The sequence below is a fragment of the Mauremys reevesii genome, linkage group 26 (assembly GCF_016161935.1).
Source record: "Mauremys reevesii isolate NIE-2019 linkage group 26, ASM1616193v1, whole genome shotgun sequence".
NCBI classification, from domain to species: domain Eukaryota; kingdom Metazoa; phylum Chordata; order Testudines; family Geoemydidae; genus Mauremys; species Mauremys reevesii.
The window spans coordinates 11406055-11430331 of record NC_052648.1 but is presented as its reverse complement, the minus strand read 5'-3'; the positions used below and the strand labels follow the sequence as shown (position 1 = coordinate 11430331).

The 24277-nt window shown below is 56.1% G+C and overlaps 1 protein-coding gene and 1 long non-coding RNA gene across 2 annotated transcripts in view; one reads left to right on the top strand and one right to left on the bottom strand.

Moving 5' to 3' along the window:
* Positions 1 to 3033: 3033 nt before the first annotated feature.
* The window catches only part of ATP8B3 (ATPase phospholipid transporting 8B3), a 46025-nt gene continuing 24781 nt past the window's right edge, over positions 3034 to 24277 (bottom strand). The window contains exons 13-28 of the mRNA XM_039515787.1: positions 23176 to 23384; positions 20469 to 20497; positions 19410 to 19566; positions 17780 to 17971; positions 17309 to 17421; positions 15947 to 16111; positions 15282 to 15393; positions 14839 to 14914; positions 13819 to 13951; positions 12394 to 12658; positions 11685 to 11908; positions 10411 to 10494; positions 7905 to 8144; positions 5537 to 5675; positions 4974 to 5104; positions 3034 to 4081 (exon numbers count right to left, since the gene is read on the bottom strand). Coding sequence (XP_039371721.1) covers positions 3815 to 4081; positions 4974 to 5104; positions 5537 to 5675; positions 7905 to 8144; positions 10411 to 10494; positions 11685 to 11908; positions 12394 to 12658; positions 13819 to 13951; positions 14839 to 14914; positions 15282 to 15393; positions 15947 to 16111; positions 17309 to 17421; positions 17780 to 17971; positions 19410 to 19566; positions 20469 to 20497; positions 23176 to 23384 — 2536 coding nt within the window. The 3' untranslated portion in view covers positions 3034 to 3814. The remainder of the gene's footprint in view (positions 4082 to 4973; positions 5105 to 5536; positions 5676 to 7904; positions 8145 to 10410; positions 10495 to 11684; positions 11909 to 12393; positions 12659 to 13818; positions 13952 to 14838; positions 14915 to 15281; positions 15394 to 15946; positions 16112 to 17308; positions 17422 to 17779; positions 17972 to 19409; positions 19567 to 20468; positions 20498 to 23175; positions 23385 to 24277) is intronic.
* Positions 13462 to 15153, top strand: LOC120391746. Its single transcript, XR_005591467.1, has 2 exons — positions 13462 to 13580; positions 14859 to 15153. It is a non-coding gene; the product is annotated as an uncharacterized LOC120391746 (long non-coding RNA).

Below are 24277 nucleotides of genomic sequence, written 5' to 3'. Positions count from 1 at the left end.
CAGCAGGGAAATGCCAGATCAGGCCCCGAGCCTGCGAAAAGATCCACCCCACAAGACGTCTCAATGATACCCAGACAGGCCTTGCACCATATCCAGTCCTGGAGTCAGACTCGGAATGAGGAAATGTCCTAATCCTTCTGTTGGTCAGGCAGCAGCAGCTGGGCCTTTGGGTCCAGAGAAAATACCCCTGACAGCATCTAGCCTGCTACCAATCCCAGAACAAGGTGTCATAAATGAACGGGGGGGTGGGTGGAGAATAGCTCCCTTTGATGGACACCCAGCCAGCCAGTTAGCTATAAACTCCCTCTTGGTAACTGTTCTCTACTTGCTTTACCTGTAAAGGGTTAAAAAGTTCCCCAGGTAAAACAAGGAAGCGGGCACCTGCTCAAAAAAGCCAATGGAAAGGCTAAAACTTTTTAAAATTGAAAACAAACCTTTCCCTTTGTCTGCGGTTGTTCTCTTCGGGCTGAAGGGAGGGGGCAGCAGGAATGCTGTGAACCAGATATGAAAGTCATCGGATCAGATCTAGAGCTACTTTTAACAACCCAAATATGTAAGTAAATTAGGAATGTTTAGAAAGATGCAACTAGGTTCATTTCTGTTTATTTTTTAAGGCTTGTGGACCCCTCTGTGCTCACCCCAGATGCTTTTGTTTGCTTGTAACCTTTAAGCTGAACTCCCAAGAAGCTGTTTTGGGGGTTTCATTTTTGGGAATTGCTCTTTTAAAATCTAGCAAAAGCCTAAGTTCCAGATGTATTTTCTTCCTTTTTGTTTTTAATAAAATTGATCTTTTTTAAGACCAGGACTGGATTTTTGGCATGTTTCTGATTAGCTGGTGGCAACAGCTAATTTCCTTTGTTTTCTTTCTCAGCTCTTCCCCGGGGGGGAGGGGAAGGGGAGCCGGCGGGGGTGAAAGGGCTTGAGGGTACCCACAGGGAGGAATTCCCAAGTGCTCCTTCCTGGGTCCAAGGCAGTTTTTGCATTTGGGTGGTGGCAGCGTTTACCAAGCCAACGTCAGAGAGAAGCTGTAACCTTGGGAGTTTAATACAAGCCTGGAGTGGCCAGTATTAATTCTTAGAATCCTTGCGGGCCCCTCAGTTCTGCACTCGGAGTGCCAAAGTGGGGATTCAGCCTTGACATGGTGGCAGAGCGGTGGGATCATTTTGAACCAGAGGTGCAGACCTCAGGATTTTAAAAGGACACATTTTTCCTTTTGGCTGCTTGAAAGTCAGGGAGGTTTTTTGTCTTTCTTTTCTTTTCTTTGCAGCCTGTGGGGGAACAGGCACACCAAAGGATTAGCCTACAAAGCCAGGGAGTCCAACAAGCAGTTTCTTTTTTTTCCCCTAGCTTCGTGGCAACGAAATAGTTCGGCTAGAGTGGGGCAGCCTGTGCATGAGGTTGAGGTCGGGCACCGAAACCCTAGAGCAACCAGTCTTCCCAAAGCGGCAAGCCACGGAGAAGACAGACCCAGATGAAGCTCAGACATCAGCTCCATGACAGAAATGCAGGGAGGGGATGGGAGAAGGCGGACTTCCCAGGAGGGAAGGGTCACAGAATCATAGAATATCAGGGTTGGAAGAGACCTCAGGAGGTCAACTAGTCCAACCCCCTGCTCAAAGCAGGACCAATCCCCAAAGCAGGACTAAATCATCCCAGCCAGGGCTTTGTCGAGCCTGACCTTAAAAACCTCTAAGGAAGGAGATTCCACCACCTCCCTAGGGAACCCATTCCAGTGCTTCACCACCCTCCTAGTGAAACAGTGTTTCCTAATATCCAACCTAAACCTCCCGCACTGCAACTTGAGACCATTGCTCCTTGTTCTGTCACCTGCCACCACTGAGAAGAGCCGAGCTCCATCCTCTTTGGAACCCACTTCAGGTAGACATATCTGGCGTCAAGACTAAGCTTGATAAGTTTATGGAGGGGATGGTATGATGGGATAGCCTAATTTTGGCAATTAATTTGGCAATTGATCTTTGATTATCAGCAGGTAAGTACCGGTATGCCCAATGGTCTGGGATGGGATGTTAGATGGGTTGGGATCTGAGTTACTACAGAGAATTCTTTCCTGGGTGCTGGCTGGTGAGTCTTGCCCACATGCTCAGGGTTTAGCTGATCACCATATTTGGGGTCGGGAAGGAATTTTCCTCCAGGCCAGATTGGCAGAGGCCCTGGAGGTTTTTCACCTTCCTCTGCAGCGTAGGGCACGGGTCACTTGCTGGAGGATTCTCTGCAGCTTGAGGTCTTCAAATCACGATTTCAGGACTTCAATAACTCAGCCATAGGTTAGGGGTTTGTTATTGAAGTGGGTGGGTGAGATTCTGTGGCCTGCATTGTGCAGGAGGTCGGACTAGATGATCATAATGGTCCCTTCTGACCTTAAAGTCTATGAGTCTATGAGCTGAAGGCTGCTATCAAATCCCCCCTCACTCTTCTCTTCTGCAAACTAAATAAGTCCAGTTCCCTCAGCCTCTCCTCCTAAGTCATGTGTCCCAGCCCCCTGAACATTTTCATTGCCCTCCGCTGGACTCTCTCCAATTTGTCCACATCCCTTCTGTAGTGGGCGGGGGAGGGGGCAAAACTGGACACAATACTCCAGGTGTGGCCTCACCAGTGCCGAATAGAGGGGAATAATCGTATTGGAGCCCAATATGCTGTTGGTGTTTTTGGCAACAAGGGCACACTGCTGACTCATATCCAGCTTCTCATCCACTGTAACTCCTAAGTCCTTTTCTGCAGAATTGCTGCCTAGCCACTCGGTCCCCAGCCTGTAGCAGTGCATGGGATTCTTCCATCCTAGGTGCAGGACTCTGCACTTGTCCTTGTTGAACCTCATCCGATTTCTTTTGGCCCAATCCTCTAATTCGTCTAGGTCACTCTAGATCCTATCCCCGCCCTCCAGCATATACCTCTCCCCCCAGCTTCGTGTCAGCTGCGAACTTGCTGAGGGTGCAATCCATCCCCAGACAGCCCTTCAAGAGGACCCATATGGCATTAAATAGCCAGACCCAGAGCTCTTATCGTACTGGGGCACTTTATTAATTCGGAACACGGAATGTACCATAACAAGCTGGGGCCAGACACACGCCCACTTACTCTGTGGCACGCACAGGCTGCCTGCACTTTCACAGTTGTAGCAGATACAAGATCCATATCCTCCTGCTCCAAAGCCACAGGCCTTGGTCTTTTAAGGTCAGTAAGAATCCCTGTTAACAGTATAGGGCCTATGACCCGCAGTTGGAGCAATTCTGAGTCCATCCAGGCGAGGGCAGCTGTGCACACAAGCACTAGCTAGTTCATTACAACACAGAGGTTGTTTCAGTGAGCTTGAGAGGTGAGCTTTGGGGCAGAAAGAGGCCACCATCCTTCCGCTCTGTGTACTCCTGCCAAGTCAGGAGAGTTCTGAGCACAGTGTATGAAAGACTGAGTTGTGTCAGGCAAGGACCATTCATGCTCTGACCATCAGTGTTGCTAAGGGCACTATTTTCCTGCCCAGAGACCCTTACTCCGCCCTGACACAGCAGCTGGCATGATGTAGTAACCATATCCTGAAACAACAGTGAGGGGTCCAGAGGGAATATCCACAGATAATTCACGCCTGCAAATAACACTAGTGGCCACCAGGTGTCACTGTTGCTCTGCAGAAAGGCTGGCAAAGGAGTACTTCTCTGGCAGTCAAAAGATAGAAAAAATGACCCTTAAAGGAGAGGTGCAGCTAGTTCAGTGCCTGGCTAGCACTCACCGTCTGCAACCTCCAGACCCAGCTGGGAAGCAGTTTCCCAAGTCCAAAAGCAGCGTGAAACATCAAATCCCTTTAATTGTATTCCTTTAGGACAACACTGGGGCTTGAAGCTGCGCCCTCCCTGGTGGGCAGCAGGATGCTCTGGTAGCTGCCAGCATTCACGGGGCCTCGGCTCCTGGAGTCCTTCATCCGCAGGCTGGCGCCCCTGGTAATGAGGTCGGCGTAGCCCTCCTTGTGGGAGAAGGCGTAGCTGGAGCGCCGCTGCAAGGAGCCCCTGCGGAAGTGCGACTTCAGCTCCACGGTGCTCTCCGCCACCCGTATGTCCCTGGCGCTGATCTTCTGCAGGGGGGCCAAGGAGAGAAAGGTCACCACCCCCAAAGGGAGAGAACTCGGGCTGAGAGAGGCAGGTTGGCCCTGGGGTGAAGGCACCACTCTGAGGGATCTGGGGTCTGCCCCAGCCTCCCTGTCTGGCCTGGGACGAGTTTCTTCAGCTCTCGGGGTCCCGTCTGTCACATGGGCAGAGCAGGTTCCCTGCTGCGCAGGCTGGTTCCCTCCCACCCAGCCAGTGAGCAGAGCCGGGGGAAGCAGCCTCCCGCTAGCGCTGCTCAGCCTGTGGGGGGCACCAATTCAGCTGGCTTTGCTGCTAGGCCATCAGCCAGGAGGGGAAAGCAGGGGGTGCTGGCAATGTATATTCCTGCTTCCCCATTCACAATGGGGGTAAACGGGTGATGCTTGGCCATTCCCACCACAATGCGATGAGAAAAGGCCAGGAGATTTCAACTCCAAAGAACACACAGGATCTCGTTGCCAAGGATGGGATGGCATCACACAACAATACAGAAAACCAAAGGACCCTTTCATAGAACGAGATCAGACTCCAGCCCAGCATCAGGGCTTCAATCATGGCCAGTACCTGATACTTCAGGGGAGCCTGTATCAATGTATCATGCCATATGTGCCAGTGGTGGGTTGGCCCCTTTTCTTCCTGACCACCAAGGTGATCATCTGATGCCCTGAAGCATGAGAGTGGATTGTCCTTATCCCAGCACGTACGGCAACGGCCAACCCCTTTAATAAATCCAGCCACACCCAGGCTAGAGACGTGCTGATGTGCCTGGCAAACAGGTCGGCATGGCAACGGACCCTTCGAGAATAGCCCAGGGCCTGGATTGCGAGGAAAGGGCCTTCAGAGATGCTGGTCTCCCACCCCGTCACCCGGAGCTAAACTTACATCCTGAATGGTGCCGGCGCCTGTGATAACGCGGAGCAGGCGGATGGTGAGGGAGGGGATGGTGTTCACCACCACGCACAGCAGGACGATGGCCAGGACGTACGGGTCGGTCAGGGCGTTCCGGGAGGCATCTGTCAATAGGATGCAGGCCAGGGTGAGTCGCACAGGACATGGGAAAGACCCTAATGACCCTATACCCAGGGCCCGGTCGGTGGGGACAGAAGGTCCGAGACCTCACCCTGAGGCAACTGCAGCGTCCAGGGCATCTTCCCAGCTCACCCGGAATCAGGGCGCCGCTCTCCCAGCACAGCCCAGGGGCACATGGATTTAGGGCTCTGCCTAAGGCCAATGGGATCGTGACTCAGATCCCACAGGCTGTACGGGGGAGGGGGAGGGGCGGTGTCTCCAAACACTCCACTCCGCGTGGCCCCGACTTCCTGCTGCTGACACCGCTGAGCAGGGGGACGAGAGAGGAGGGCTCAGGATAAATGGGGCGGGAGTGGGGAGAGGGAGCGACCCCAGATGCGAGTCCCTCCACCATGGAGTCCCTGGGGGCGCCTTACCCGGAAAGCGGAAGACGGTAGGGGCTTCTCTGAAGGCCGGGAAATTTTGGGTGAGGAAGGAGAAGAGGCAGAAGAAGATCAGGCTGCCTGCGATGGTCAGGAAGGTCAGAACGGTCCAGAACTTAATGTCCATGACGATCTGTCCAGGAAGAAGCAGAACCGGCAGCCCGTTAACCCTTTAGACTCTGCAGCCAGCTCTGGGATTGAGTCCAGGAACCGGCAGCCTCTGCTCCCCAGAGCTGCTCGCAGAGCCTTCAACCCAGGAGAGTTCTCCCAGGCCTTTGACACAGCAGGTGGGACTGGCCCCAGCGCTCGGCTCTGGCCTCATTCTGGGGCTGTTAACTCTCCTGCTGATTGCCAGGGCAGCAGTTAGGCCAGTGGTCCCCAACCGTTTCGTCTGGCAGGCGCCAGACGAAGGACCGTGGTGGCGGTTGAGCATCCGCTGAAATTCGGCGGCATTTCGGTGGCAACGCCTCTGGATGACGCCGTTTGTCGGCGGCAAGCGGTGTCATCCAGAGGTGTCACCACCGAATTTCGGCGGCATTTCGGCGGATGCTCGACCACCGGCCAGGACGCGGGCACTGCATTGGGGACCCCTGAGTTAGGCCACGGCTGAGCCTTGAGGAAAGTCACTGTTGCCAAATGGGCCAGTCCGGTTGGTGGTATTAGAGATGGGATGTAAAGGTCAATGCGAGGGGGCACCCAAATCCAGTTAGTGCTTCTCCCGTGCCAATCAGACCCACTCTGCAAAAGGGTGAGGGCAGGTCTGCCTCAGAGCTGGAGCTGTGACCTGCTGCTCAGGCAGACATGCCTGCAGTAGCCTGGCTTGACCTAGGGCACTAAAAATGCAGGAGGGGAAAGGCGCCCCGAGGACACGCCTAGAGCTCAGAGGGGTTCGTCCTGGGACGGTCACCCCTTCCTGCCACCCGGGCAGCCTCAGCACACACTGCACTAGCTCAATCAGAGCTTCTGGAGTTGGGAATTACCCCTCCAGTGCCAGTGGAAATGTTCCCCAAGAACACAGTGCTCGCCAGAGAGGCTTGTCTGTATAGGGCCCCTGACACAGCTGATGCTAGCGGAGTGCAGCCAGGGCTAGCAACGGCTGGGAAGTGTTTGGGTCACCCACTGGCAGGGGTGGAACCAACAGGGGAGATTGCCAGCACTTTCCCTAATGTGGGTTCATCTCCTAGTCTGAGAGGCTCAAAGGGGTTGAAAAGGGGTTCGACAGAGCAGTTTCCCACCAGCGAACGCAGTTTCACCAAAATCAAAACGTCCCACGGGGCCGCGGTCATTTCAATGCCATTTCCGACGGGAAAAGCCTAACAGGATTGTTTCGACTTTCTCGTTTCATTTCAACAACGCCGAAACGTCTCCCTTTGCCCCGGTCACAACGGTTCAACTTCCTCACGTCAGTTTTATCTTTCGAGTACAGGAAAACCTCAGCTCTAGTTTTACATTTAACATTAGACGTGTCTATGGACTCGGATGCACTGAGGGTAGAAACGAGAAGTTTTCCAGCCGTCAGAGGGAGGTTCTGGAACAGCCTTTGAATAGGAGCGGGGGGGGGGGGGGCGCAAATAGCCGGAGCCAGCGATGTTTGTGAATGGGGTTATTTGCTTGGCTTCCTGCAATGGCACAGCCTGCAATCAATCCGCAGACGGTCCCTCCCTACGTTTCTACATTTAATACACCAGCGATGAAACGAACGAGACCCAGTGATGTGGGAATGACACATCTGTACCGTCTCGACCCCAAGCGTGGGACCGTTCCTGGAACGAAACGTTTCGCTGGCCCTGACTCAAAATGTTCTCCAGGTTTCGTTCCGTGGGAAACGCTGGGGTTTCGCTCCGATCCAGAAGGAACCGTTTGCCCAGAATTGCGGGTTCCCACCAGCCCTGCAAAGCAGTTCCCTCACCCGGCGCCTCACAGCCGCAAAATGGCCTCTTCTTCATCGCCAGCCCTGGCCCCTTCCCCAACTCGCGCCAGCCCCCCGTGACGGCTCACGCCAAGCCGAGCCAACCTCCTTTTGGACTGCAGCGCCTCCCCCCACGTGGCCATTGGCTGCGTCCAGGGAACCCTTCCAGCCAAGGAGGCTTAGAACAGACCAGGCCAGCTTCAGCCCTCGACTCCGGTGGAACGACACCCGTTTGGTCCCCGCACGTCAAGGCCTGGAAACTTGGGGGGCTTTTCAGGCCCACAACCTCAACAGTAGCCCATTTGGTGCTGCTCAAGGTCCTACATCTGCTGAGATGCTGCTCCTAATGAGGCCCAGTTTATCTGATGCTGCCCTGCCACCTTTGTCCTCGAGAGTGCCCCCCCCCAGCTCCTTGCTCTGAGATGGGGCGGGGGGGGGGGAAGCGAGGCTCACCTCAGCAATGACAGACAGGAAGGCCGAGGTGGCCACTGTTACGGCGAAGGACTGGTAATCGCCGACGACCCTGCTGCCGACCCTGTCTTCGAAGGCCCACAGGGCAATGTAGAAGCTCCCCAAGGAGGTGACGGTGCCGTGGAGGAGGGTCACGCAGAAAACCCGGTAGTTGAACAGCTCGTCTCTCTGGCCCACTTTGTAGAGCTCGGGGAGCTGCAGGCTCTTTTCCGCGCTCACGTCCTGCCGAGCAGCCAGAAGAAAGGGAGATGGGGGTCTCTGACACGCAGATGCCACCCACGTTAATGAGGCCACCCACCCAGCCATGTTACATGCACCCATGATGAGCCTGGGGTGAGGAGGAGCCCACCCATATGAGGTTGGTGGAGGGGTGGAGATATTAGGGAGGGACCGGTGGGGGAGCCAGCCATCCACCCACCTGTGCTGGGCGGGGGGCATGAGATTTTGGGGTGCTACAGCGCCAGGGACATGTGCGATCTCTGTGTGTGGCCTTCGCACACAGCTAGGAGCTCCAAATGCCGAGGCCTAGATCCCAGACCACAGCAGAGGGAGGAGAAGCCGGCTGAGGGGCACAGGGGAGATGGAGTTCAGCCCCCGCTCACCAATGGGGTAGCGTGAGCCCTTGCTACCATTTCCTAGTGGGGAGCGGTTCAGAGGCATGGAAGTACCAGGCACAGTCTGATCAAGGACACTTAAGAGGGACACGGCCAGGCCTGAAGGTAGACTGGGTCCTGCCTCAGCATGGGGGGACCGGACTCGATGACCTCTCGAGGTCCCTTCCACCCCGACCCTTCTGGGGTTCTAAGTCCCATGGAGCATCTTGGAGGAAAGAAAGATGGAGAGACCGAGCCAGAGATGCTGCAAGGGGCCGACCTCTCCTTGGAGGGTCCATAACCGGGTTGATTGTGTCCTCCTCATAGGGGAAGATCTGGGTTTGTGCCCTGCTTTGCTTCTCTAAGATTGCCAGTCAGGAGACTTGAAAAGTGCTTTTCAAAACAAGGCGGAGAGTTTCTGCCTGGCTTTTTACTTTAGTAAATTTCTGCTTTTGCTGGAGATCTCATAGGAAGACCCAGAAATGGGGATGGGGAGTTTTCTTGGCCCTTAACTGAAGGAGCAGGAGGTGCTGAATCTTTACCATAGAGCGTTTTCCTCCCAGCAGCTTGTTAGGTGTTTGAGTTAAAGACGTATCAACCAAAAGCAAAGTGTGTTAACCCACCCAGGTGCGATTTTCAGACTCCCACTGACATCCGTGAGAGTGGATTTAGGATGGCACTGAGGGCTTTTGCAAATCCTGCCTTCTGACCACAATTCCCTTCCCTAATCCACCGGGGTTAGTTTCCTTGGTTCTTGTCCTGTCGTGCCCTGCTAGCTTCCCATGCAGCTGCAGAGCGTCTCAGGAAAAACGGGAGGCAACACCTGACATCAGAATATAGGGCTGGAATAATCTTTTGTGGGCCCCGGTGCCTGGTCTGTGGCCCCACCCTCCCTCTCCGCCTGTGCTCTGCCTGGAGGCCCCCCGCCTGCCGCTCACAAAAGGGGGACGGGGCGGAGAGGAGCAAATGTGGGGAGGGGCAGAGAAGAGCGAGAGGTGGGCAAGGCCTCGGGGGGGAGAGGCCAAGCAGGGGCGGGGCCTTGGGGCACAGCATGGGCGGGGCCTCGGGGGAAAGAGGCCAATCAGGGACGGAGCCTTGGAGCGGCGTGCGGGTGGAGCAGGGGGGTGGGGCCACAGTTGGGGCACCGAGGCCCCTGAGGCGTGTAAACCCGGTACTGTCAGAACGTAAAAACAAGCAGGAAAAAAAATTAGTGCCAAAAAAATCAACCAAAAAAATGTCAGTCTTTGTTTGTAAGCCAGCAAAGGGCACTAAGCCAGCATCAGCCATACCCTTGGCAGGTCACCTGTACCATGGACTACTCCGTCCGGGGTGGAAAGCAGTGTATGCGTTTAAAACTAGAGTAACATTGCAACGGGCGTTTGCTATTTAAACCGGAGACAGCGAGGGTCACCCCTGCACCTTTCTGTGAGATACGCACTGCGGAACTACCGCCGATTCCCAGGAAAGGAGGGATTCTGGGAGCTCGATGATTCCCCTGGGGTCCCCGGGATATCCTACGATGCCAATCCCAGAGCGCACTGCTGCTGGGAGCTGAGCTGGGCTCTCTGGGATATACATGCAGAGGCCGTTGAGGGTGGGTCGGCAGGGCAGGGTGCTAGCATGCAGAATGTGCAAGACTGTCGGGGTATTTAATGTGATTGAACACAGTCAAGTGTGGCCAGGCTGACGGCCAGATCCCCACCCGATGTAAACCCGCAGAGTCCACTGAAGTCAGCCCGAGGGATTCTGATTTCCCGCGGCTGGGCAGCCAGCTCACAATCTGGCAAACACACGTATTCAATCCAAAGAATGGGTGGATTAACCCAAGGCCTCCCACCCCCCAGCCCAGTGGCAGGGCTGTCCCCGGCAGCATGCAGCAAAGTGGAAAACGCTACCTGTTCCATCAGTCCCATGGAGAGCACGGGGTAGGCGGTGTAGAACACGTTGTAGAGTGCAAGGAACCAGCCCTCGTACAAAGGCTAAAGGGGGAGAGCCGGGAGAAAGCAATCAGAACAAACCCAGGTGCTTTGAGCAGGCAACAAGAGGGACATAAGCAAAGTCTCCTGGGCCCCGCAGCCAGAGAGATCTAAAAGAGTCCAATCATTGCAGTCAGTACCAAGTCCGAGCGGACTCTGGATCAAACCCAAACGGCCTGCGAATCTGCCGCAGAATGGAGGTTCTGCACTCGCCTCCAACACGGTAAAAAAATGGAGGATTAACTATGAAATTGACGAGACAGTAGGGACAGAGGCCCCAGGTTTGTAGGATCTGAGATCGGTCTGCGTTTACTTTATCCTGCTCCTAAAAGTTTAATTTTCAACTTGCCGCAGCACGTTGGACTCAAAGGCAGAAGTGGTTGGTGGAAGTTGTCGCCGGGGGAGGCAGCGGGTTTCGCCTCTGGGAAGGCGTGAGACGCAATTTGGCTTTGTGGGATTAGCACTTTAGCTGGGTCAGGGTTAAGAATGTTGGTACGTACATGGTCATCACTAGGTTTCAGAGGTAACGCACACACTTCTCAGAGCTATTGTTTTAGACTCCCTGCAGGCCTCACCGCATCAGCGGGCCCTTAGTCCATGTCTGGGAGGTTTTCTTCATGACCGTAAGAGCTAGAAATTCAGCTCAAGGTTTTCAAAGGGACTAGTGGTTTTGAGAGCCCAACCTGAGACCCCTCAAAGGAGCCGGTTTCCAGAGCGCGGGTGCCCAGCGCTCGCCCCTCTACAGCATCCCAACCTGGGCACCCAAAGATCAGGAGTCACTTTTGCAAACTTCGGCCTGATTGTTTTCCAGTGGAAGCTGAGATTCCTAGTGGATAATTCTGTAGCAGAGGCTGGATGCTGCATCAAACTCCAGGGCCACGCAGGGCCCTGGGCACAATCTGGCCTGGATTTCTGGGCCCACCTGGAATGGATTCAGGGGAGCTTTCACCCCGTGGGGATTTTTTACTGCTGAGCTGTTGCCCCCAGGTACCAGAAACGGGCACATTACCAGGACAAAGGACACATGTCCACCCCCAGAAGGTGCTGCTGCAGCCAGCCTCAGCCATGGCCTGACATCCCACCCTTCTGTGAGGAGAGGGAAAGGGCTGGCTGGGGTGGCAAAGGGTAGGAGGGGGAGTGAGGGTGCACGACGCGACCGCACCCTCTGAGCACAGCCAGGGCTGCAGCCTGACCTGGGCCGTGAAGCCGCTGTAGAAAGCGAACCAGATCTGCACCATCATGCCGGCGAAGGTCTTGTAGAAGAAGTAGCGGAGGAACTTGCAGATGCGCAGGTAGGACCAGCGGCCATGCACGAGCAGCAGCCGCTGCAGGTAGCGGAACTGGGCCAGGGCGTAGTCGCTGCACTGGACAGCCTGCATCCCCTCCTGCCCGCTAATTCCAACCCCAATGTCAGCCGCTGGATAGAAAGAGAGAGAGAGGCAGGGCTGAAGGGCCGCAGAGTAAACACTATAAACGTGTCCCCGGGCAGGGGAAATCAGCCCCGGTCCTGTGGGGTTGGGTTAGACTCGCTCTGACTGACCTGCGTCTGCCCTGAGACCTAGCCCCTGCGGGTGAGCTCTGGACCGATCGGCCACAAAAGGGGAATCCCAGGGCCACCATGGATTCATCCTGTGGCTGTAACATACTGGCAAAGTGGCTGGGCCACTAGAGAACAGCCTACTACTGCTACCAGCTGACAGAGTCACTCCTCTCACTCGAGTGACAGTGGCCTGTGCTGGGGTGCAGAAGGCTACAGGGTGAAGCCCGGCTGATGACGCGTGGGAGGGGTTGCTATACAGGGAGCTGAAGAGGGGAGGAGCCTGCATGGAGGAGGCGTCTGTGCTGAGCTCGCAGGGCTTCCTGAGCTCACACAATCCCCGACCCGCCAGCTTGAGGCCTCACTCTTGATCATGTTCACGTCGTTGGCTCCGTCCCCGATGGCCAGCGTGATGGCGCTCCGGTGTCTCTTCACCAGCTGCACTACCAGGGCTTTCTGCTTGGGGGTGACCCTGCAGCAGATCACGGCCTGGCAGCTGGTGGCCAGGTCTACAAAGGCCTTCTCCACCGAGCTGTCTGCCACCGGCTGCGTCTGAGCCTTGTAGCAGGCCAGCCGCGCCCAGAAACCTTCCTTCCTCTTCACCTTCTCCCCAGTGCCCAGGACTTTCTCCTGAGGACAGAGCAGAGACACATGAGATGGCATCAGACCAGCGGCTCCCCAGGGGCGAGGGGTGCTAGCCCCGTGCCCGAGCCACACCCCACTTGGCTGGTGGGGAAGGGGGAGGATGATTATGAGGTTCAGGCTAAGGACCGAGAGTTAGGACTCCTGGGTTCTATTCTCAGCTGAGACACCGAGTCTTTCCGCAACCTCCGGAGAGTCACTTCCCTGCCTCGGTTTCCCCCTCTAGAACAGGGTAAGAATTGCCCACCGTAAAGCTGAAGGGCAAGATTTTCCAAGGTGGCCCCGCGATTTAGCAGCATGAGGCCCATCGACATACACTGGGGTCTGTGCTCCTAAACCCCTTGGGCACTTTGCAAATTCTCCCCCTCATTCACCGAGCGTTTTGAGACCCTCGGACTGGAGGCACGATAGGAAACTCAAAGTGTCCAATCCAGAAGCCACCACCAGCATCTCCTTTAAATGTCCGTTCAAGACCCCCTCTCCCCTGCTGCCGAGGAGAAATCTACCGGGGCGGGTGGTTGGAGAGGCTTCTGGACACTTACTTTGAGATCTAGTTTTTTAAATTGCTCGTGTCCATAACCATGAGTTAGATTGGCCTCCCCATGCCCCAGCCCCACCGCTCCGCTCTTCTTAAAGCGTGAACGGCTCAGGGCAGGGCCGGGACCCACGTCTTCTTGTGTGTTCCGAGCATCACCAGCACAATGCTGAGCCTGATTGGGACCGCTTGGCGCTACCGTCATAGAAACGTTTAGTAACTATAGCTACATTCAGCTTCCTTCCATTCCCCCTGCGGTGCCCGGTGGGGCCAGACCCATCTTCACTTCCAGCCCTGAACTCTTGGCTGGCATTGCTGTGCGTTGCTAAACAGCTGCCGTGCTGCGCCCCAGAGGGGGCTGCATTCCAGTGGCAGGTGGGGTGATCCTGGGATCATTCGGGAAGGGGAGGCTTTGTAGAAATGAGGCAATAACCTGGCGTTCGCCATGGGCCCCACGCCGGGCACTTGGGGTTGGGTTCCTGGGTTCTATCTCCCCCTGGCCTCGCTTAGGCGGTTTTTACCCCGCTTTGCTCTCTGCTGGACTCCAGGGAGATAACTACGGTCCATCTGGCACTGCGCGGTGAAGGGGAGGGCGCGGCGGAGCAGCACCTACCAGGAAGTCCCCGGTGACGACTAAGGCCATCTTCCCCTGGTGCAAGACCCCCGAGTGCTGCTGGAACCGGCAGAGGCGTTCCCCGCTGCTGGCCAGGTGGTTGTTGCTCACCCAACAGGCTTCCAGCATCTCACTGGGCAAGAAAGGGGCAGGGAGGGGATGGAACGTGGGGGCAAAGCCAAGGCGAGCCAGGGGCCACCCTGGGGAGGCTGGGCAGCTCTGGGCATAGGCTGCAGAACCCTCTATGCCTGCTGTGACTGTGCCAGGGCAGCCAGGGTGGCCCGAGCTGCAGGAGAGCCCAGCCACCCCAGGTATTACCCAGGGACAGGATCGTACTTGGCTGGCAAGCCCCTCCCACCACTGCAGCGACACCTCTAGGCTTCGCACATCAGCGCCAGCCGGGGTCCATCTCCCCGAGCTGGGAATTCACCTGCCCACAGCTCCAGAATCAGCCCCCTGGCTGGCACGCAGCCCTGCCCCGAACAGGCCGTGCAGACTGAACTCCTAGCCCCTGGGGAAGGGGCAGCTGGGGGTTATGTGGGCTCACGGGGTAGGAGCCTTGTGGCTGCTTTTCCTGCTCCTGTTCTGCAGGGGAACAGTGGGCTTTAGTCTCCAGGGGGGCTACGGGTCGGGAGCCAGAGGCACTGGCAGAGCTGTGGAGTGGTGGGGAGCCAAGTGGTGGGAGAGCAGGGGCTGCAGGTCGGGAGTGAGGGGCATCGCAGAGCTCTGGAGTGGGCAGGGAGCCCAGGGCTGGGCTAGCAGGGCCCTGCGGGGTATTGGCAGAGCTCTGGAGTTGGCAGGGAGCCCAGGGCTGGGCTAGCAGGGGGCTGCGGGTCAGGACCAAGGGGCACTGGCAGAGCTGGGCGGGTGCTGGGAGGAGCCCATGGCTGCAATAACAAGACAGAGGCTGCAGACGCACTAGCATGGCTCTGAGTGTGGCTCGTATCCCCCAGGGAGCACTTCATCTCCCGCCTGCTGCTCTATCAGACAGGCGTTGGGAGGGGACGGGAACCCGCTCACCAGATCTCCTTCTCCTCCAGGATCTTCATGTCGTCCGAGAGCAGCCGGCAGGCGAAGCCGATGTTCACCGCTGTCTCTGCAACGCACAAGTCACCAAGCTGCTGCTACAACGGGGGTCCCCCGGCAGCAGGGGAATATCCCAGCACTGCCCCCACTCACTCCTAGCACTAGCTATGCAGCTCCCAGCACGGCTGGGCAGCTCCCACGTGCATGGGCAGCAGGAGACAGGTTCTAGCCCTGCTCTTGCTGGGTGACCTTGGGCAGGTTGCTCCCTCTGCCTCAGTTTCCCCCTCCATAAAATGAGAGAGACCCATGGAAAATGCTACATATTGTTGTCCCAGAAAGAGCCCAGCAACGAAGTGGGGGTCTTTGCGGGGGAGGATCCTGCCCCAGGCAAGAACGGACGGTTCTAGTCCGGCTCTGAGGTTCCACGTGGATTGTACCTTGTTTATCTCCAGTCAGCACCCACACTTTAATGTTCCCCTTTTTTAGCAGCTGGATGGTCTCGGGGACCCCGTCTTGCAACTTATCCTCAATGGCCGTGGCTCCGAGGAGCTGGAGAAAGAGGAGCGTGGGAGGGTTTAATGATCAGTGCACGCAGGATGGAGCGAGGTGGGGCAGGATCCAGGGGTGGGGCTTGCTCCCTGGTCTACCCACCCACCCATAAATGATCTCTCCATCACAATTCTGCTTGCCGTGTCCTGCAGACTCCTGCCCGGGTGGGGAGTGACCAAAAGCCATTCCCAGATGATGGCTGTTTGGTGGCCCCTACGGGAAATGAGTTGGTGGATTCTCAGCCCAGTCTCCAGTGGGGAGATGCCCACATCACAAAAACCACCCATGACGACTGGCCTCACGGTGGGCAGAGGACCACGGACACCAAGCGGCCCTCTCCCTCCTCCAGGTGGGCCGTGCAGGTCAGCACCGAGCAGGGGAGGCCTTTCTCCCTAAGCCCTATGCTGGCAAACTGTGACACCATCAAGACCCATGGATTCACACCAGAGATAAGACTCTGCAACAGCCACGCCAAGCCAGCCCCGAATCCTGCCTCCTCCCACCCGTACCAGGCCCCCACTGAGTTCCCGGCCCTTGGAGAGCCTGATCCTACCTGGAGATCCTGCTCGATCTCCTCGTACACCTTATCCAGCTCTTGGGCACGGTTCTGAAGCAAGACGCTGGCCTCATGGTGCTTCTTGCTCCACTCAGCGTAGTCCTCCTCCTTCACCTCCTTGCTGGCCAGGCACAAGGTCCTCAGGGTCTCCTCTGCGAAGCTCTGCAGAGGGGACGGACGGGGATACAGCAGGCAGGTCAGTTACACTGCAGCTAGGTCAGTGTTAACCTGGCGACAGCGGCCATCACATGGCTGCCACCACTGCCAGCTGCAGCACAGAGACCTCCTGGAGGCTACTCAGCTACAACAGGGAGCTCCAGAGGTCGGTGCTGAAGGACCCTTCTGACCCCACCGGCATCCAAACGTCCTGAGGCAGGTCCTGGAAAACCACCAGGGTGGCTCAAAAGTCATGAGATTTTTTTAAGCAATAATAACTGTGGGGGGTGGGTTCTCTTTCATGTGCCTTCTGGGTTTGAGCCTTCAGGGCTCCGTTTTCAAGCTTTTCTCCGCAACCATGAAGACTAGAAAAACATTTTCTTTTTTAAATGAAAGCTGAGCTGCTCCAGTGGCAGATTAGCCACTGGGCCAACAGGGCCCGTGACCAGGGGCCCTGTCCACTTGGAGGGGCCCGGAAAAACGGGCACTCCCGCGCCCCGACCCGCTCTGCCCAGCACTCCTGCCGGGAAGTGAGGTCAGCATGCGGGGACTTGCCTCGCTCCACCCCCTTGGCGCTCCTGTGCCCTGACCCCGCTCCCCAGCAGTAATGCCACCCAGGCAGAGCCAGGGAAGCCCCCGCGTGCCAGCCCCGCTCCCGGCAGGAGTGCTGGGTGGGGGCACAGGGCAAGCTCCCACGCCCCGACCCCATTTCCCCAGCACAAGCATGGGGAGGGAGGACTTGCAGGCAGAAGGGGCGGGGAGGGGCCCCACTTGCTCTGACCCAGAGCCCCCCAAAAGCTTAATCTGCCTCTGAGTGTCTCAGCTAATCACATGACTCTTGGAGCCGGGAAAACATCAAATACGACAAGAGCTGCCATAAAATCACAAGAGTTGCTGATGCTGCTGTCAGAGTTTCAGGGTAACGGCACCTGTCACCCCGGGACGTGGATGCACCGGGGGAGCCAGGATCCAGCTCTGGGGAAGCAGGAGCAAACTGGCAGAGGCTGCCAGGCCTAGATCACGCTGGCAGCTTTGGGGCCCTTGTCCCATGCAGGGTTGAGACTGAATCAAGTCACGTGGAGCTAGGGAGACAGCTGGAGCAAGAGGCAGACAGCGAGAGTGAGATCACACCCGGGACGTAGGGAAAAGAAGGAGCACAAGCAGCCGTAAGCCCACCCCTCCCAGGGCTGGTCCCGCACTCACATCCAGGGCCAGCTGGGTGAAAGCCGTGGCAGGCCCATCTTCACGCAGCCTCTCTAGGATCACCACGTCCGCCCCCTTCGTGTAGAGCCGGATCTTCCCCTCGGGGTCTCTCACTGCGGGGAAGGAGCCTGCTTAGCCACGGAGCACTCTGCGTCTCCCCTCACCCCACGGCCCCTCCCCGGCTGCCGAGGAAACTGTGGGGTGCAGGACAACACCATGGGGGTTGGGGAGACCCCCCCCCACCGTTAAGGGCCAGGTTTGCATAAAGGCACCAGAGGCGCCCAGCAAGACGAAGGGAGACTCTCAGGGCTGGTTCTCGGTGGCCTGGCCGCACCCCCTAGTGCGACCGCTGAAAAGCACCTCTCCCATTCGGGGGTCTTCGCGGGTGGGAGCGATGCTGCCCTCCAGCGGCTAGGCCTGCAGCGATCTGCAGCGACCAGCACGTAACTAGCCCCCGGCCGGCCGGCTCACCCAGGATGGACATCCTCTTGCGGACGCTGTTGAAGTCCAGCATGGCCAGCATGCTGTACGTCCGCTCCGTGCCCAGCTCGCTGAGGGTGATGGTGTCCTGTGTCCGGGAGAGGAAGACGTACCCGAGGTTCCTGGCTGCCGTCACCAGGGCCTCTTCGTCCGGCGAAGCCGCCTGGTAAACCAGCTGGCCGGCTAAAGGAACAGGGCGAGAGACAGACAAGGGTCTTCACATTAGGCTTGAGCCGAGTTGGCACCCAGCAGGACGCTGGCTTTGCCTACAGGGCCATGGTCAATCATCAGCCAGGGCTACAGAGGCTTCGAAGCTCCATGCGAATGGCTGTCTCTGAGCTGTTCGTTCCCCCGGCTCCTGGATGGCACCATTTGGCTGCCCCCCTCGGGGCAAAGCAAGGTCTCTGTGCAGGGTTGTGGGGATTAACGTGGCCTCATGCCATGATGGTTCCCCAGAAGCCAGAGGATTAGCCCCCCGAAGCCTTTGTTCCCCGGCTCGTTACTTTTAAATGAACACCCTGGTATGGGGCTAATCCCCTGCTTCATGTGGGCAGAAAGGCAGCTCGTCACATGCGGGCGCTGTGCCGCTTCCTGGTCAAAGCTCGTTCTTCCTGCTGCTCGGAGGAGCGCCCCCGCAGGCCTTGGCCCAGGCTCTGGAAGGCTTTGGGCCACTGGAGCGGCTACGTTGATGCTGGTGCACCTGTGCAACCCACTAGTATAGACGTGACCTGGCCCAGCACCACCCCCAGCATTGATGTGACCCGGCCCAGCACCGTCCCTACCGTAGACATGAACTGCTCCAGTGCCACCCCTAGCATAGACGTGACCTGCCCCAGCGCCACCCCCTAGTGTCAATGTGCCTTGCACACCAAGATCAGGTTAGCCCGTTTCACACTGCCACCCTGTGATGCCCTGGGGGAAAAGGGAACAATCTTCCAGGTTCGGGCTTTCTTGACTTTTGCTAGAAAAAGGGTTGGTTGTTTTCTTCCAAGCAGCAGGAGCCTCAGTCCAGAGCAGAGCCCCACTTCGCAAGCCGAGGCGAACCACCTGCCCTCTAAGCCTCTGGAGACACCCCCTGCCTTTGCACGCTCCTCCTGAACTGTGTGTTTGGGATCAGTGCACAGAAAGTATCAGCCCTAACCAGGGTGAGAATCCTCTGGGGGGTTCCCCTTTCGCTAGGTTTGGCATCAATTCCATATTTGGGGTGGGGGTGAGGGGTGACTGCAGCCCACCCATCACCCTGCTAGGGGGCGGGTTCCCAGCGCGCCGCCCTCCCCCACCCCACACACACACTTTGCGGCCGCATTCCCCCTCTGATCTGCCCTGGGGAATCTCTTATCCCGAAGGAGGCACTAAGCCCTCAGCTGGGGCCAGGCGCTGCTGGACCTGGGGCCATGCCCCCAATGACCCCTTCCCACCCCACACAGAGCTCTGGTGCAGGGCGGGAATGGGCCTTCAGCCAGCCAGGCTCATCTTTAAATGCACCGGCCTCCAGCTCCAGACATGGCTGCCGAAAGCAGCCAAGTCCGGGAAGACGGACAGGCCGCGTCAGAGGCTGGGGCCCCGTGAGAATCCCTTCAGCCAGCGGGGCGGCGGGGTGCCATTTTCAGACCCAACTCACTGTCCTTCTCCTCCACCATGACGGTGTGGCAGAGGGCCAGCAGCCTCAGGAACTCCCTCATCACCGGGTCGTCGTTCCGCAGGACGGTCTCCAGGAGTGCGGGGTCGTGAAACTCGGCCGTCCTGTCCACGTAGGGGTTCCAGCTCATGCTGGCTTTCTGCAAGGGGAGCGGGCCAAGACGTTCAGAGGAGCAAGGAGCAAAATCAAAGAGCCAGGCAGACCCGGCTCAGCACCATGGGGAGCACCTTTCTCCAGAAGGAGAAATCAAAGGGCCTGGCCGGGGAGGGGGGGATTCCCAGCCCGAGGAGAGATACTTGCGCTGGACCGGAGGTGTTAAAACTGGAGCGTAGCTTCGGCAGCGCGAGCCGCGGGATGGGTTAGTCAGGCTGAGCGCCAGCCTGTGGTCTCAGACCGGGATATACTCAGGGCAAATGAGCCCCTGCTCTGGTTTCAGCACCTTGGCTCCATCAGAGCTAACGCAGGTACGTCTCTTTGAGCGGGAAATCACCCCCACTCCAAGTGCAGAGGGACCCTAAGCTGGTTCCAGCTCCCTTAGCAACCTGTCTCCTACCATCCATTTCCCCTCTAATGGGCAAAACAGGCCAGTATCTCACCCTTTATTCTAAGGATCTGTTTATAACACATTAATACATGATTACGAGATGGTACAATTTGAGGGACATTTGCACAGGTGTAAATGACTGTACCAGGTGCAGGGGAATGGGGAATCAGGCCCCAAATCTGCTACACGTTTCCTAGCCCTCTGCACCCCAGGAATACAGACCAGTCCAAAACCACCATCAGCCCACCTGATGAACCAGTGTTTGGAGACAGTTATTTCCTGCACTGGCCAACATGGGGCTAGAAGCATCCTCAGAGATAACCCCTGAGATCGGCAGGCCCGATTCCCGTTCCCTGGAAGCTGACAATGGCTGTCACTGTGTTAAACCCTGGGCCTGGGAACAGCGAGCACAATGAGGAGCGTACGGCTCTGCTATGCAGGGATTCTCGGCTCTGCCACGTATAACTACTATAACTACGCATCGGATAGTTACGCACCGAAGGTTTGTTTTCACCATCTGCAGATCCTGTTGAAAAAAAAAATCAATTAATAAAGAGCCGGCACTGAACGCTTCTTAGTGGGCACTCAGGCCGAGATGGTCAAAGGTGACGTGTGATTTTGGGGACCCAGCTGACAACATCTTGACCTGACTGTCCAAAAACGGAGTGCGCCCACCCTCTGGAAATCAGGCGCTTTTAGGCATCTCAAGTTGGGCACCCAAAAATCACTAGTTACTTCTGCAAATCTTCCCTTAATTCATTAGAGAACAATTTTCTCCAGCACTGGCCACCTGCCCTCCCATGTCTCCCACTTTCATCACTGCCTTGTGGGAGTCTTGATCTCTCCTGGCTTCTCACTGCCAAGCCCCTTCCCAGATACCCGGCTGAAAGATCCAAAGAACGGCCAATCCCTAAGCTCCGTCCACTAACTGTAGGGTTTCAAGGTGACTTTGCAAAAGGAAAAATCTGTGGTCTTCGTCCTGTTATCCGATTCTTTATGAAGAAGTCCTGACAGGCTTGGATTTTTTTTAATTGGATCGAAAATAAGGGCGTTTTGTTTGGTTGGTTGAAGTTTTTTGTTTGGTTTGGGTTCTTTGCATATTTTTAGCATTAGAAATTCAGATCTCACCTGACCTACTTTCCCTGGGAAACTCTATGGATGACCAGAGAATTGAAAGGGTTATGACACCAGATACCAAGGAAGAGAAATTAGATTTACTTCTGATAAGAAAGTGGTTTTTATTCACACTCCTTAAAGTTCCTTGGGGCTTTCCCCCTGTCTGGTTTTGGCAAAGAACCTTTAACACAAATGCACAATAGGCAGTCAGGAGAAAAGCTCTCTGTGTTAAAGGTTCAATACTCCCTGCCCTGCAAGTCTCATCAATTAAGAGCTGAGCCTGAGAAACCATGAGAGACTTCCAACTAGTCATCCAGCAATACAAGGGGAGACAAGACCTGACAATCCTGATATTTCTAAGGGTAATAACAAGCATAAAAATAACTTTAAAAAAGAAAATTGGGGGCCGCCTTCATCATAAAAGAACAACCCCTTTTCTTTCCCTCCTTTGCAGGTCACATTTAAGGAGAGCTCTTGAAGTAAAGCAGGGGAAGGCACATGAATGCATTCTGGAGTGTCACACGAGAGCTGCAGCGGCTGGCAGGAATTTACGAACAAGCCATCATTGCTGTGCTGAACTCCCCTCAGCCCTCCAGCTGGGAGGGACACAACCCTGACCGAAAAGGTCTTTTCAACAAAATGGAAATTTTCTTGTAGAAATTTCTGTTTCTGTTGAAATTGGGGGGTGTCAAAAACCTGAAAACCAGTTTTCAAAACCCAGAACTGAAAAATTCAGGGTTTGCAGGGTTTCAATGACCCCCACCCTCAAAAACATTCTGGGACAAAATTCATTTCCTCTCCAAATGTTTTGTGGGAAATAAGATACATTTCCAGCTCGACTCGGCTCCCAATGGGTCCACCCCCTTTTCAATAAGCACCTTTGCCTACCGCCTTCCCCGCACCCTGCCCTCAATCACCCAGGTCACACGTCACGTCTCAGTTCATCTAGTGTCACCAGGCCAAAGGCTGCGGTGCCAGAACGGAGACCAGATGCTCCATACTGGCTGCTTTCCGGATGGGTCGGACAGGAAGTTCAGATCTGAAACCACCCCTGCTCCCCTCTCTCTGAGGCGGATCCTAGGAGGAGCTTTGGGGTCTGGGCCCTCTCTAGCGACTGTAGGCTGACAGACATTCCCCAGGGGGTTATACAGAAGGCTCATTCTTTAGAAGACATAACAATAATTTGTATTGTGGTAGCACCCAAAGGCCCCCGCCATGGATCAGGGTCCCATTGTGCTAGGCACGAGACAGAACAAAAAGCCAGTCCCTGCGCCGAAGACCTTACAATCCAAGTGAGAGACAAGTAGGGCGACCATACTTCCCAAAGGGAAAATAGGACCGCGCGTGGGGCTAGCCAGAGCGCCCGCACCTCCCTGCGGGGCTGGCCCGAGTCGCTCACCCAAGCCACCCTCCACCCCCGTGTGGGGCTGGCCCAAGACTGATCCTCCCTTCCCCACGCAGGGCGGGCGTTGCTGCTCTCCTGAGCCCTGCCTCCCCACCACGAGGGGCCGGCACTGCCACTCCCTCCCCCGGCACGTTCCGACGCACCCGCTTTTTTGACAAAAGTGCCTTTGTCCCGCAGTTGGCAAGAGCAAACAGGAGAAATGCCCACTTTTGCCAAAAAAGTCAGGACAGCCAAGACAGGGCTTAAAAAGGGTCTGTCCCGGCCAACGTATGGTTACCCGAAGCAATGGGTGCACCACGCAGCCAGGAAGAGCACCAGTGAACAATGGGACAATACTGACCAGCATGAAAAGCAGCAGTCCCAGCAAATCAGCTGCCCAACAGCATCTGACATAATTGCATGCTGACGTTCTACAGCACCTGCTACCTGAAGACCAAAACGCACCTTGCTAATATTAATGAACTGGATTAAATGATTTGCTATGGGTTGCACAGCAGGTCTGCAGCAGAATCATAGAATATCAGGGTTGGAAGGGACCTCAGGAGGTCATCTAGTCCAACCCCCGGCTCAAAGCAGGACCAATCCCCAGCTGAACAATAGAACCCAGGTGTCCTGCACCCCGCAACTCTTCAAGGTCAACCTCCCCCATGAACCCATAGAAACCTGCTTCCACTCAGAGGTACCATAGATGATCCCGTTGATGCAACATTTCTTGAAGGTCATAACGTTCTGCGTTAAGGTGCCCGTCTTGTCTGAGAAGATGTACTCAATCTGGCCAAGCTGGTCATTGAGGCTGGTGCTCCTGGCTTTTGCCGGCGTGTCCTTTGCAGGGTAATACATCTCCAGGTCCCAGTCAATAAAATAGCTGTTCACCATGTAGATGAATTCAAACCTAGGAGACCCGGGGGAAGGAGACACAAAACAGGCATGATAGTTATTTTAGCCACAGAGCGAGGGGCGTTTGGGAATCTGACATCTCCCCCTTTCTCTTTGTCTTACAGCTCGGAGCCTGCTCGAATCCAAAACAATGCAGATCACTTCGGGTCAGAATTTCATGAGAGCTCAGCATTCTGGGTTGGGAGCAGGTTGGGAGCTAAGCTCTTTTGAAAATCTGCCCCTAATGGAAGGTGCCGAGTGCCAGAACATCTGTCCCTCAGCACCTTTGAAAAGCTGGCCCTTAATGACAAACCTCAAACGTCTGAAGGTTCAGGTAAGGACCCAAAAGTCTGGAAGCTACTTCTGACGAATCGGACCTCTGGTGTCTTCCCAGCTGGGCTGAGAATCTCAAGTCATTGGGTGAGCAAGAGATTTCCAGTCATTCCTGCCTCTGGTCAGGACGGAAGCAGAGATGTCCCAGAGATCTTCATCGCTCCTGCTTCCCAGGGGAGTGAATGTGCAAAGTAATGGGCAGAGGAGAATGTTAAACTCTTCCAGACTCAGCGAAGGCTCAGGTCAGGTTTAGAGGGGGAGGGAGAGTCTGCTCTCTCCTGTTCCTAGCCCTAACCAGCTATCACATTCCATCCTCCCCACCCTTCAATCTAACATCCTGTTACCATACTGATGAGCACCGAGGGAGGCCCAGGCAAAGGAGTGGGAGCCAGGAGCCCTAATCCTGACTTGGTGCCTCAGGCAAGTCACGTCCCTCCTGCGTGCCTCAGTTTCCCCACTCTGTAAAGTGGGGTTAAGAACATTGACCTCACTGCGGCCGGAGAGGATTCAGTATCTAATTCCTGTAAAGTGCTTTGAACAGCCACAGTGCTGGGCATTAACTGTATTCAGGCTCAC